The sequence below is a fragment of the Haliotis asinina genome, chromosome 2 (assembly GCF_037392515.1).
Source record: "Haliotis asinina isolate JCU_RB_2024 chromosome 2, JCU_Hal_asi_v2, whole genome shotgun sequence".
In the NCBI taxonomy this organism is placed as follows: Eukaryota; Metazoa; Mollusca; class Gastropoda; order Lepetellida; family Haliotidae; genus Haliotis; species Haliotis asinina.
In genome coordinates this window covers 57,790,688-57,804,494 of record NC_090281.1, presented here as the reverse complement: position 1 = coordinate 57,804,494, position 13,807 = coordinate 57,790,688, and the positions used below count along the sequence as shown (strand labels likewise).

Sequence of the window (13,807 nt, the reverse complement as noted above, 5' to 3'; positions counted from 1 at the left end):
GAGTGTAGAAAGTATCAGGCACGAGTAATTGAGGAACAATACATGGTTCTAATGACAGTAAGAACAAACCCAGACCTCAGGGCTTTTAAAGGCACGTTACTCTTCAGCCAATTGACACGTGGCAGCAGTGCAGATACACATAATACTTTACATTTTAACCAACATTTCTGACGTATTGTTATCTCTCAAATGATGGTCATTGTAACAGGTGTATAACAAAGTCGGGCAATGTATTGACTGTTTAACACACATTCCACAGACAGAGATAAGGTGAGTCTTATCAGTGTCTCTTGCATACTCTACAATGGAGAGGTTGGTAGCGTCGCTGGCGGTAGCCTGGAGTCTGTGGGTCGTCCCCGCCGTCTGTGGTGTACAACCACCTCACATAGTGTTCATTGTGGCGGATGATTTGGGTAAGACGTGTTGTTTTATAAATGTTCTCAAGACCACGTTGCAAGGAGTCTCTTCCTGTAATATATTGGGTCACATAATGTACGGTATGTTCAGGCTTTTTGGTATAAAATAGCGCCGTAGGCTTACATTATACAATCGCAAACTGTGTGTGTCTGCGTGTGTATGTGTGTGCGCGTGTCTCATAAGCTTATATAAGCTGCATTGCTCTGTTGGCTGTCGTGTAACAGCTCTGTTGGTTCACCCCTAAACAATACTTTGTGGGCGTTCATAGCTCTGTAGGTTTTAATTGTGTAGCCATATATATAGCTTTATATAGTATGCTATTTCTCTGGGGGGTGTATGTCGTCTAACTTGGTCGACAGTGTAAGTATTGGTTATCATATTTGAATGATGGCACCATTTACTATTTGAGACATTCTAAAATTCAAAGATTTTGACACGTTCCTCTAACCAGGGTGGAACGATGTAGGATTTCACAACCCTCAGATGATTACGCCAAACATGGACAGTCTGGCCCGCCAGGGAGTGATACTGAACTCGTCCTACGTACAATACGTTTGTTCACCGTAAGTCATCTTACGACACATCATCAGTGTAGCTTTTAAGGGATTGATGGTGAACTCCTCTTACGTACAATACGTATGTTTACCGTAAGTCCTGTTACAATAAATTGACTGTTGTCCTTAAGAGATTGATACTGAGCTCGTCCTGCGTGCAGTCCGCACGTTCACCCTATATCGTGTTACGACACGTCACATGCACCGAGTTTTTTCATTCAGTGCTCATCAAAGTCTGCTAACTGTTATGCTCCAGTAATGCACAAGAATCGCATATGCCTGGTATATGACTGACCAATAAATAAAAGCAATTACGTGAATATATTGTAATATATCACATACGGAAACTAAATAAGCAACACCCGTATTTCTCAAAATGAACATCTCTAAACAGCTGGTGCATAAAATGTGTCAACAATTTCATTCCATACAAATCTGTGTCATGAAAGGAAAGGGTTAAGGAGAAACATGGCCAGGACATAGTCCTGTTTATTTGAAAATGGAACGAATTAGGAATATGAATGCAAAAACATTAAGAATTTCATTTTTCTTGAATCGACGTAAAGTCATTACCATGCACACGATGTACAAGGAACTTCAGATTATCTACAAGACCTGAAAGTCCAAAAGATGACTTCCCGTCATTACCTTGTGTTATCTCTCAGCACAAGAACAACTGATTCTGCTGGTTCCTTGGATCGATCTATGGATTTGATTCTGAGGTGTCAAGGTTCATTGCACGTGCAAAGCAGCAGTTACTTCATTGAAAGTCTGGAAAGGTGGGTCTCTCTGTCAAACACGACGGCCTACAATTTGTGACATGTGTTCAGTGGGATTGAGATCTTATGGATGAACTCATGGGATTGTCTTAACAACATCCTGTTACTAGGAGGCCTGGAATCGTCAACCATAAATGTTGGTCTTGTGGATAGAGGATGGTTATGAAAATGTGGGACAACAACAATCTCAAGGATCTCATGTTGATACCAAGGCACATTAAGGTACGAATGGTAATTAGGTCCATCGTGCAAGCCAACTAAATCTATCCCCATACTATGATTGACCCTGTCCCACAAAGTATATTGGGGGAACAGTAGTCGTGTTTCTTTGTCTTCAGACGCATTAACATCCACCAAGTGCAAAAAGAAACGACTATTATCGGAAAAGCGAACCCCCTGCCATGATGCAGTGTTCCAGCGAACACGTTGATTACACCAGGCACGCTGTGCTACTTTGTGAACTTGAAGTTTCTTAAGGCCAACATTCAGCTGCTTTCAGCCTTTTCCTGGTGGTCCTGCAACACATTATCCTGTTGCCTAGACGGTATACGTGAGCCCCGTGCATGGTGCTTAACACAAGTCTCACTAATGCTATATCCTCTCCTATTGATGTCTTACGGAGCTTGTGGGGGCGATCTTTACCGTCAATACATGTCATGTTTGGATTTCATAGTAAAGTACAATTCCTAGTACCTTTGTGGTTGGGTCCCATCCGGGATTCGATCTTTGACGTCATCGGTAGCCCTATGTTGCTCAATCTTGGTGTCCAGTGTTTTTGGGGACATTCCTGTATTTCGCATGCCAATAAACTGCCACCTTGCAGCGTATAACTACTTATGACGTCCTATGGCAGTTATGATACTGAATATTATGATAGTGAATACTAAGCCCAAACTGAAAGGATAGAATGTGACATGTTGTCAGTAAAAAACTTGATTTCAAGAATGATATCCTGTTTCATAAGAATATTTAAAACGTCAAGCTATACAGCAAGATGTAAAATGCTGATAAAACCTGCTTCACAGAATTTTGTTCTGTAGTCATAATCTGTAAATCTATGAATCAGGTGTTGCGTATTTACTTTCCATATGTATGTAGATAAGATAATGCCACAAACATTCATACTATCTCATTAAACCATACACATCATAATACATCACTGTTTTACAGAAACGTTGACGCTCACCAGGCCACACAATTTGCCGTCCAATGCATATTTATGTAACGTTTCGGCTTATGTAACAGGTTCGTGTCTCCTCAAAAGTCCATGTCCCCGTTAATCAAACTGCATTATAACCGACAGTTTACAAAGACATTTTGGATATACGGTTGTGCTACTGGTGCTGGTGGGTTTTGTTTTATTACAGGTCTCGAAACTGCTTCATGACTGGATATTACCCCTACCACACGGGACTACAGGTGGGCCACTCACTCACTCACTCACCTATACACACTACTCTCTGTGTGTGTCTGTCACTCCCTGTCTGCTTGTCACTCTCCCTCTCTCCCAAATAAATAAATGTTTATATACTATCTTCATGATGCTGTTCTGCGACCATAGCTCCACTTGATGAAGTATATCGTGTTATGGAATGTTACAACAATAAACATGGTGTCTTTGAATAGCAGAGGACCTGGGTTCGATTCCCCACATGGGTACAATATGTGAAGTCTATTTCTGATGCCCCGGCGTGACATTGCTGGGATATTGCTAAAAGCAATCATTATATCCGGAAATGGGCATCAGACCAGTTATCTTTAACTTTGTTCTACACTTGTCTCTGCTATCATGTGCCTTGTCAGTACAAAACTGACAACACCCGCCACCCCAACCCTACCCCTTACCGCTTTCTCATGCGACAATTAATTAATTCGGTTTTCAAAGACGACAGAACGCCATTCATCATACATGTTACCGAAAAGCTGACGTAACTCCAAAATGTAACCGTTCTATCCTGAACACTGATTTCCAAACCTGTATCTTAAGCTTCATATCACAATCATATTGCTGATCCAGACTCATAACATGGTCCAAAGGCTCCCCATGTTGTGTAATATAGATCCTGTTTACTATTCCCTTGAAGTCACTCAAGACTGTAATCTTTTTCAGTGACTGTTTTGCTTCCTGAGGGTAGCGTCTGATATATTTCAGCATGAAGTAATCCACCCGCTGATACCGGGTTATGTACCGGCCAACTTTACTCTTCTGCCACAGAAACTGAAGGAGCTCGGCTATGCGACACACGCAGTCGGCAAGTAAGTTGTGTGTGTGTGGGAGGGGGAGAGGGAGGGGGTGGGTTACTACGATTAGTGGTTGCGAGTACATCGCTTGGCGCCAGCTTCACTTTGGGAAATGGGTGAAAGTTACCATTGAGAGACACCCTTGAGCATAACGTCTTGTCGACATACGGGATCTAAGATCTTGCTGATACAAAATTTTATTTATTATCATGCTTCATCAGATTTTTGTCAGTCTAAGGGACATAACACCCTGTATATTGTAGAGGTCTGGTACGGTTGGGGCACCCGTTATCCACGCCAGTGCCTATACGCTAATATCGCATAGAGAATAAATTCTTAATGGGATGTATTTATATCTAAATATTAATCATATATTGCTGTTAGTTCTCTATAGTTGTCATGGAATGCATGTGAACCCGTTTTTTGTACATTTGTTGTGGACATTTGACTTTCGTAATGATATGGCTTTGTGCTCCCTTTTAAAATTTCCCGATGACATTTTGGAAAAACATTTCCAAAACTGTCTCTAATTATATGTCTACTAATACACCACATGGACTTATTGTAAAACTCAGTTCCATAATCAACTATTCAGTTTGGAAAATATAACTGCAGGTGCGAGGTAGATCATCGTCTAGTGTACAACAAATGGAAAACATATAAATTAGGTATAGCTTAAATGGACAGCAAACACTGAGGCCACACAGCCTCCGTCGCTACTTTGCATGCTCACTAGGAATGTAAACACTACAGTTTTACATATCAGATGGCATCTTGGATTCTGTAACTGGAGGTACACCCCTACTATGCGTGGCTTCGACTCTTTCCTCGGCTATTATAATGGAGCAGAGGGCTACTACGATCACGTCAGAGGTAGGGAAGGGTTTTGAACATTTAGAGACGTACGTGTATTTTGGGTACGCCGTTAAGACCGATAGATGAACGAATCATCTCCGAATACGCACCGTTCAATCTGAAGACGATGTCCCCACCTTCCTTCATGTTTCTTATTTTGTCTCAGCATGCAGTATCCGAACTACAACAGCTGTTTTCTATGGCATTCTAGAAGTTGAGGAGATGAAGAATGAAGACTTTTTTATGGATATGCAACATTAGTCTGTGTAGGAGACGTTTCGGCATATACATTTCGATTCCAGTGTCGTTGTCAATTGCTAGTCATATTCTTTACACATTAGGAATCACATATACTAAATCAAAAAGAAGCTAAACACCCGGTGCCTGTTCTTACAAGCAGGAAACACTCGGGTGCCTCAGTGTTGAGACGATGATGTCTCTAGCATGGATAAATAAACGCTTTTGTCAAACGTTTTGCCCGTTGAGCATTAGATTTGGACGCCCAATGTGGAATGAAAATGCTGGATAATGTGCTCGAAGCATGTTTTGACTGCAGGACGTCGAAGCTGCATATTTTCCTCTTCAAAGAAAATATTCAGTAGCGGTTAGATATCACTGCAGTGTTTGTTTTACAGGTGACGGGTTTGACTTCCGGTTTAATAAAACAGTGGCAAAAAATTACAGTGGACCTTACTCCGCGGTACGTCAGTGAACAAGCATTAAAGGTCGAAAAGAGGTTTTATTTTTTTCCATGTTGCCACTATATAAATCATATGGACGCATGGCAGTTAAATTGGTAGCTACCGTGACCTACAAGAAGACTCGTATAGTACGCCATTACTACAAGAATATTTAAGAATGTTTAACAAATATTTTTCACTCCATCTTTCAGTTTTATCAAAGCGGTATAACTCTCTGTCACGACACGAGCTGGTCACAAATGATGACAATTAACATTTGTCGAGTGTTTACATAAATATTTACAATTGTATAATCTGTCAAAGCCATGGATTGCCACCCCGTGCATATATCAGGTATACGGATGATTGATTTTATTGATTGTTTCAGATGACGTTTGCTGCACGAGCTGAAGAAATCATCAGGACCCACGACAAGAGCAAACCCCTGTACCTGTACCTGCCCTTCCAGTCTGTCCATGAACCACTACAGGTAGATCAGATACAACCAGTACACACATCGTGACTCATGACTAGAATGACTAGAATGACTAGTCGATGATGCTTGTCGTAATAGACGATTAACTGATAATTTGGTGGTCAGACTTACTGACATGTTTGATGCATGTCATCGTTACCAGAAGCGTGGACAGACGCTCATGATGTCAATCACTGAATTTCAGGCCTGGTACTTCTGCACTGGATACGAAATGTGCGCCTATGATAAAGTGTAGAGTTACGACAGGTCGTAACGTTACGAACACTTTGTGCATCGGGATGCTGTATAATTGTTGAGTACAGCATTAAACAGCAATGAACGTCAGATCCAATCAACATGCACTCCTGCTAGATAGATACAAACTGATGCATACTTATGGTACAGTACAGCTATGAGACGCTAAAAGATATACACACATCGTACAGCATACTTCTGAAAGATGCAAAATGGGACATACTTATTGTACAGTACAGCTATAAGAGGCTGAATGATATACACACCTCGTACAGTACTGCTGTAAGATACAAACTGGCATAACATGTTGTTGAGCTATATAACGCTGAATGATGTACACACATCGTATTGCCGTAAGACAAAAGACAGTATACAAACTATATAGACGGTGTTTGATAAAGATATGTCAAAAACCTTATCAACCAGAGCAGCAAATCGCTAAAAGCTATACACCATGTCAGTTTAGCTAGGTATTTATCGTGCCCCTGCTGGCGGTGAATAGAAAAGCTTCTTTTTCAGGTTCCACAGCGATTTGAAGACATGTACAAGTCCATCAAGACGAAACAGCGGAGGACCTATTGTGGTAATTCATTTAGCATTATCCGTGGGATATACATGGGATTCTGAAATATCAGACTTCGCTGTGTGCAGTCGACTGATGCTGCGTAGTCTAAGTTTCTAAGTTCATAGGTTCATTTTAAATCAGAACCAGTTCATATCACATCCATTGAATACTGGCAGGTTCTATTCATCAGTGCACCTGTTTCATCATCGTTGATGACCATTGTCAACCACTGATTTCATCTCTGACACACTCAAACCCCGCGGAACGTGTGTATCATTCCTTCTGTACACACCAGGTCATTGTCAACCACTGGTTTGCTCTCTGACACAATCAAAGCCTGCAGGACGTCATCTTATATCATTCCTTCTGTACACACCAGGTCATTGTCAACCACTGGTTTCCTCTCTGACACACTCAAACCCTGCATGACGTCATCTTATATAATTCCTTCTGTACACACCAGGTCATTGTCAACCACTGGTTTCCTCTCTGACACACTCAATCCCTGCAGGACGTCACCTTATATAATTCCTTCTGTACACACCAGGCCATTGTCAACCACTGTTTTGCTCTCTGACACACTCAAACCCTGCAGGACGCAATGTTATGTAATTTCTTATGTACACGTCAGGCATGGTATCGGCGCTGGATGAGGCGATCGGCAACATCACTCAGGCTCTGCGAGACAGCGGCCTCATCGACAATCTCCTCCTCGTCTTCACCACCGATGTACGTCATTATGGCAACTTGATGGGGAAACATAACTGGGTTTTCCAAGATTAGGTGTTTTTACATACTGGACAAAATACGTTAGGGATAGTGGTAGTTTTATGATTGATATTCCATCAGTGTGTCAATGAATAAATAGATCAATATTCATAATTTCAAAATGTACATATATCCCTAACTAGTTTTATCCAGTATATAATGGCTTCATCAATGGTAAAAAGCGGTATTATTTAAAGCATGTCTCCAGCGAGATGTTCGTAGATTTATGATGGCATTGAGGAAACGAGGAAACATACCTTGGTTTTCCAAGATTAGATATTTAACTCTTCGTTACCATTTAGTCTCAAATGGAAGCATGGTAACATTGGCAGTCTTGGATTGAAGTTCAGTGGATTTATCCCTGAAACGTAATCAGTAAGAATGGTATTGGGGTAAGTATTTTACGAATGTTTTCAAAGCACGCATGACGCTGTAACGGTAATAGACTGTATACTGATGAACTGGTACTAATACAGAACGGTGGTCCTACTTACGCTGGGGCGAACAACCTGCCTCTCCGGGGGGCCAAGACGACTCTGTGGGAAGGAGGGACCAAAGGCGCGGCGTTCGTGTACAGTAAGACGTTGTTGCAGAAGTTGAACTACACCAACACAGGGTGAGTCAGTAAACACATGATGGAGTGACTTGTTTGACAGGGTGAGTCAGTAAACACATGATGAAATGACTTGTTTGACAGGGTGAGTCAGTAAACACATGATGGAGTGACGTGTTTGACAGGGTGAGTCAGTAAACACATGATGAAGTGACCTGTTTGACAGGGTGAGTCAGTAAACACATGATGGAGTGACTTGTTTGACAGGGTGAGTCAGTAAACACATGATGGAGTGACTTGTTTGGACCAAAAGTTTTATCGTCGAAGATATTTGTAATATAAACTTGAAATATGTAGTTTATATTTATAATTTCAATTGCCGATTATAGAATATGTTGTCAGCAGCTGCTGTCAAAAACTGCTCTTTACAATGCAAATACCAAACTTAAATTTCGTGGGATCCTCACAGGGAAGTATTTGAAATCAAGAGCTCTTAACTAATTTAGTTTACTACTATATATTTACTTGTTTTATTAAAGAATAAATTGCGTCCGTTATTGTCAAGTGAAATGCCATTGTGCATTCTATTTTCTAAACTTCCAGGAGAATTTGGTGAAAATATCTGATAGTAAACTTCACACTAATCTATAATGCCTTCGTGAAATGCACGACTTTTATGCCATTCTTACTCCAGAATAAAATACATGTAAAATATTGAACCACCAGAATTCTGCTCTCTGCCAGCTTTCGCGCATGGCTGTCACTGCTGGTGATCTATGTTCGTACGGTTTGAAAAAAAGCTTGGCCACAATCCAGTCCCCCTTGATGAAAATAAGGTCCCAAGGGATCCCAAGTTAATCGCATGTACATAAAGCATTGCGTTAGGCCAACACTATCACTATTTCGTGGCATGCCGGGGTGGAGGCACTTACCTGAAAGCATGATCGAAACTTTGATGAGTTACGACACTGGCTAGTTATTCTTGAACCGTTCATAACGCTAAGAAATTCTTAAATCAATTCTTTACACGTTGGTTGGGATCAAAGGTAAGAAGGGTTACGGAGGTTTCGAGAATAAGATAAAGTATTTTCCACTGTCACTTCAAATTTTAATCTTTCGCAAAAAATAAACACTGAGTTGTCCGCCATTTCAAAGTGTTGCGTATCTGTTAACAACTTCCTACAAATAAATACATGTAAGTAGGTCCGACTATTCCATTATAGTTTTGGCAGGGACTTACAGCATCATGGCATACAAAACAATAGGGTTGTTTCAGTCGTGTGGAGGTGGGATTGTAAAAACCAAGTCTAAAGGTATTAAATTATTGCATTGAATAAACAGAGGGTTGTTTTCATTGGACATGTTTTATGTTGCAATGTTACAAAAAAGTACGAACGGCACTATGTCGGCTTACGTAATGTTATGATAGAATGGAGATAACATAGTGTAATTAGACCGAATTTATAGTCTCTAAATTTTATTTGAACATTCCAAACCCAGTTTATTGCCTAATTATATCACATGTCCACACAGCCAGTATCAATTAATGAGGTATGCCATTGCGCAGGTTTTAGCCCAGAATGTCCCTTTTTCCACAAAAATGTAAACTATTCAAAACAAAACAAGGTTCCGTCAAATGTATTAGTTATGCAAATGCCGGCTCAAGAAAATGATTTTTTGACAATCTAATAATCAAACAACAAAACAGTAGGATGACGTCACAGAATCGATCAATAAAACATTGTGTTATGTGTGCATCTGATGAAGGACGAAAAGTATGTGATTGAAGTCGTTTATAGTTCCGTGTAATAAATTAACGTCCAAAATAAACGCCACCAAATCTTTCTGGTGTAAAACAAAAAAAAAGCAAAATATGGTGACATTAAATGTTTTATTCTAAAAAGCAACCATTCAGCAATAGTAATGAATGGACGACAAGAAGAAAAACAAAGCAGCTGGTGATCTAATGCCCATGAATGACATTAGGGTGCATTATCCAGTCTTCGATCACCAAAGCAGAATCGACTGGCAGGGTTTACAACTTTCTGGGCAGCGCATATTATTCAATACCAGGTGTGGCCAACCCTAGCAGTGATGCAGGCCTGAACCCGACGTAGGTGAGATTATGGATAACACGCGTTCCTCGTCAGTGGTAGATTTTGGCGTGTCCGAGTACGACGTCCCAGTTGGTCCCAAAGGTACTCAATTGGGAACAGATCTCGAAGAGCTGGAACTTGCCTTCGACACCAAAGGGCACTCTTCGCCAGTTTTGCTATTGCCAGTGTGGCACATTCCTGGCCCATCTCAATCTGGCGGTTCGGAATTGGCACGTGAACGTCATGTCCTTGAAAGATCCATAGGCACGGAGACCATGATGACGGAGTCCCATGGCCACAGTCTGCCTGATGGCTGGACGTCCAAGGCTGTTGGCGCATGATGAGGTCTTAGTGGCGTTTCGGTTCCTCAGGTGAAACACCCGTAAATACCGGTCGTCTTGTTGGGTAGTGACCATTGGTCTACAGCTCTTTGGTCTGTCTGTAGAACTGTCAGTCTGTCGTAGACGTGTGACGCGTCTGGCGATGATGCAGTACCCCACTTCTCTTCTCCTGTTCTGCTGTTAAACGAGGCATATTCCTGGTTGTCAATCGATTAATATGATGTAAGAGAATAAACCTAGTCAGCTTTTATACCCTAATTTTATACTGGTAACTTTGTGCACAAATTTCATTTCATGTGTGTAAAGTCGTCTTTTTTTCACAAAATAGAAAATACAAGTGCAAATGTTTATTGAAAATAGACATGCTGTGTTCGAGAGATGTGTTTCTAGCAATTTTCAAGACTGTCTTAGGTATGTTTCTGTGTACTGTAAGTATTGTGTCTGTTACAGAATGATGCACGCTGTTGACTGGTTCCCTACTCTTCTCCATCTAGCTGGGGGTCGGCCAGGTGAGTGAGTGCGTGCGTGAGTTAGGTGGTTTATGACATTTCATGCATTCGACCGAATGTCATCTGTAGATAACACAATATGAAACAGATTCTTCACAGACCGAGTTACTTACCCAATGCATGGAACCACCTTATCCTCAGTGACTAATCTTTATCCAAACATCTTTACCTGTAACTCGTTAACCTAATCAACACAAGCCTGCACATCAATCAGTTGAAGCCTGTACATAAGTTGAAGCCTGTACATCTATCAATCGAAACCTGTACATCAATTAATAGAAACCTGTATATCTTGTTACCCATTGTTATCAGTCTACTGTTAAGTGTATATATACTACAACCCTTTAGTTTTACCCTCACTTCACCTGAAGAAGAGACTAGAATCTGTCTCGAAACGTTGTGACCTTGTATAATAAAGAAGTTGAACCATAAAGCACTTTTAGTTCGAGTATGAGCAGTTTCCATTAATCACCATCACTCTGGAAACCTTCTTTTGTGGCTGGTTATGATAAAAAATAAGGTGAACTGGGTGACTCTTCTATGTAGGCAGTCAAAAGTCATTGGTTTCCTTTAGCTGTCTTCCTGTGGGAACGACATTAATTGCTTGTATTCACAGACCCCGATTTGGATGGCGTGAACCAGTGGGACATGCTGAGTCGGAACTCGCCCAGTAATAGGAAGGCGTTTGTGTACAACATTGACGACCTCAGGAACAGCTCAGCTATAAGGTCTGTAGCCAATCCTGAGTTTATCGTATCTCTGATAGTAAATGTATTATATGTCCTTTCAATTATTTTATTGTAAAGCATACCCATCTCCAGTACCTCAGGGTCTTATATGTTTGATATGTTTGGAGGCGAGAGGGTGTGAGTGAAAACAGTAGAGATGGGAGAAACTGGATACACTGACCAGTCTTTCCGCGTGAGGCAAAACTGCTCACTATGTTCTCATGTTTGCAGTACTTCAGAAACATAGTGGAATTGGAGTATTGACTATTGGTTCAACCTTTGAAGAGATTTACGAAAAGTACTGGATACTTGTCCTCAAACTTTAGAAATATTGTGGCGACTATGAATGTCAAAGGTTCCGTAACATATACTGTGACAACGTTCAGTCATTGATACTTGGTGACTACCAATATCTGTTAACTGACTATATGTTCCACACATTCCTGTCCCGGATCCCGATCCACAAAGGGTCCGTAACGTTACAACCTGTCGTAACTCTATAGATTATCATAAGCTTACGAATGTCGTAGCGCTACGAACGATTTGTGAATCAGTACCATGACCGGAGTAATGTATGTGGCGTGTGATGTTCTGAGTGAAGATCTGTGTTGCCTCCTACAGGTATGAGGATCTGAAGTTGATATATGGCAAGCCCGGCGACTACAACGACTGGTACCCATTGCCGAAGTTGGATGAAGATATCCAAGTGGACAAAAAGAACTGGCCTTTATACCAGCTGTATAACATTACAGGTATGTCTGTAAATGCAGATCATATAAATACATTACGGAGGATATATATGTACATTTGTCAAGAAAGGGAGATATATTCAACACAACAAAGAATTTGACGTCCATACACTCTTCCTTAAGTTTTCTATTTGGTTTCATCAGATCAAATTATAATATTTGTTAACAGTAGTGGATGTTTAGAATAGTAATATTTCCACGGGAAAAGCGCATTTGGACACCAAATTCAAAATTGCACACATTGACAGTATTTCATGTGCCATCAGAACATTCTGCAAAACGGACATTTCAGTCCTCGGGTTTGTACATACCTTCAGCATTATATAAAGAAGCACAACACTCAAACATTGGCCCCTACACAATGATGAGTGAAAGTTTTAACTGCTTTAGGTTGATGCCAGATAAACAAGTTGTCATGTCCATCTTGGTGACAAAACGTCAACCAAGCCATTGGTCCTTGCAGCTTGTCTCATCAGTATTGGCTACTGCGCATGCCTGAGGTATACTCCACCAAGATACCCACAGAAAGATGTCACTGTGTCTCATGTTTTCGCGCACGAAGTATTGATTAGAGATGCTATTAATAGATTTTGGAGTGGCAGCAGTTTGATGTTACCGAGTGAAATTTGTTGGTCCATTTCAAGCTGACCCGACTGAGCGCCATGACCTGGCGACCGAGTTCCCCGACCTCTTGGCCTCCATGAAACAGAGACTGGAGGGGTGGAGACAGTCCATGGTGCCGGCACACTATCCCCCTCAAGATCCTATGGGTGATCCCAAGAACTGGGGTGGAGTGTGGTCTCCGGGCTGGTGTTAGAACACAGGATGTATAGTGTAAAATGTGTACTTGAAAACAGAAATTGTTATGTCTCAAATACTCTTCCACATAACTAAATAAAGATGATTGAATCGTTCGTTTGTTTTACTCCTAAGTCTGCTTAGGCAATATGTACAAACTGTGTAGGAATCAACAAATATATTATGTAAAAACATTGGACATTTTTTTTGCATTGTTTTCAGTGTAAAGTAAGCAGTGTTTGTTAAATAAAGAAATCTATTATATAAAATGTTCTCATTTTACAACTTCAAACTTGCAGAAAAATATTTTTAAAACATCAATTAATTTATTTAATGGACCAACAGCGAACACAGTTTCGGTTTAAGGGGATGTTTTAGAATCACACATTGACCCAACCAAATTTTCACCTGCCTCTTCAACCGGTTGACACTTCACAACCATTC

The 13,807-nt window shown here is 40.8% G+C and overlaps 1 protein-coding gene across 1 annotated transcript; it reads left to right on the top strand.

The window, feature by feature from the left end:
* Window positions 1-288: 288 nt before the first annotated feature.
* Window positions 289-13,479, top strand: LOC137273983 (arylsulfatase B-like). The gene is made up of 14 exons (XM_067806920.1): window positions 289-413; window positions 869-980; window positions 3,118-3,169; window positions 3,903-4,006; window positions 4,758-4,864; window positions 5,482-5,546; window positions 5,915-6,016; window positions 6,776-6,839; window positions 7,453-7,550; window positions 8,066-8,205; window positions 11,030-11,088; window positions 11,705-11,816; window positions 12,438-12,568; window positions 13,210-13,479. Exons 1-14 carry the CDS (start codon window positions 305-307, stop codon window positions 13,380-13,382), a joined length of 1,428 nt encoding a protein of 475 aa, XP_067663021.1. The 5' UTR covers window positions 289-304; the 3' UTR covers window positions 13,383-13,479.
* The last annotated feature ends 328 nt before the right edge of the window (window positions 13,480-13,807 follow it).

Bases quoted from the DNA above. Each gene is read 5' to 3' on its own strand.
- LOC137273983 (XM_067806920.1), top strand. From the start codon at position 305: ATGGAGAGGTTGGTAGCGTCGCTGGCGGTAGCCTGGAGTCTGTGGGTC. The intron at 3,170-3,902 runs GTGGGCCACTCA...GATATATTTCAG, and splicing joins CCTACCACACGGGACTACAG to CATGAAGTAATCCACCCGCT. The intron at 7,551-8,065 runs GTACGTCATTAT...GTACTAATACAG, and splicing joins TCCTCGTCTTCACCACCGAT to AACGGTGGTCCTACTTACGC.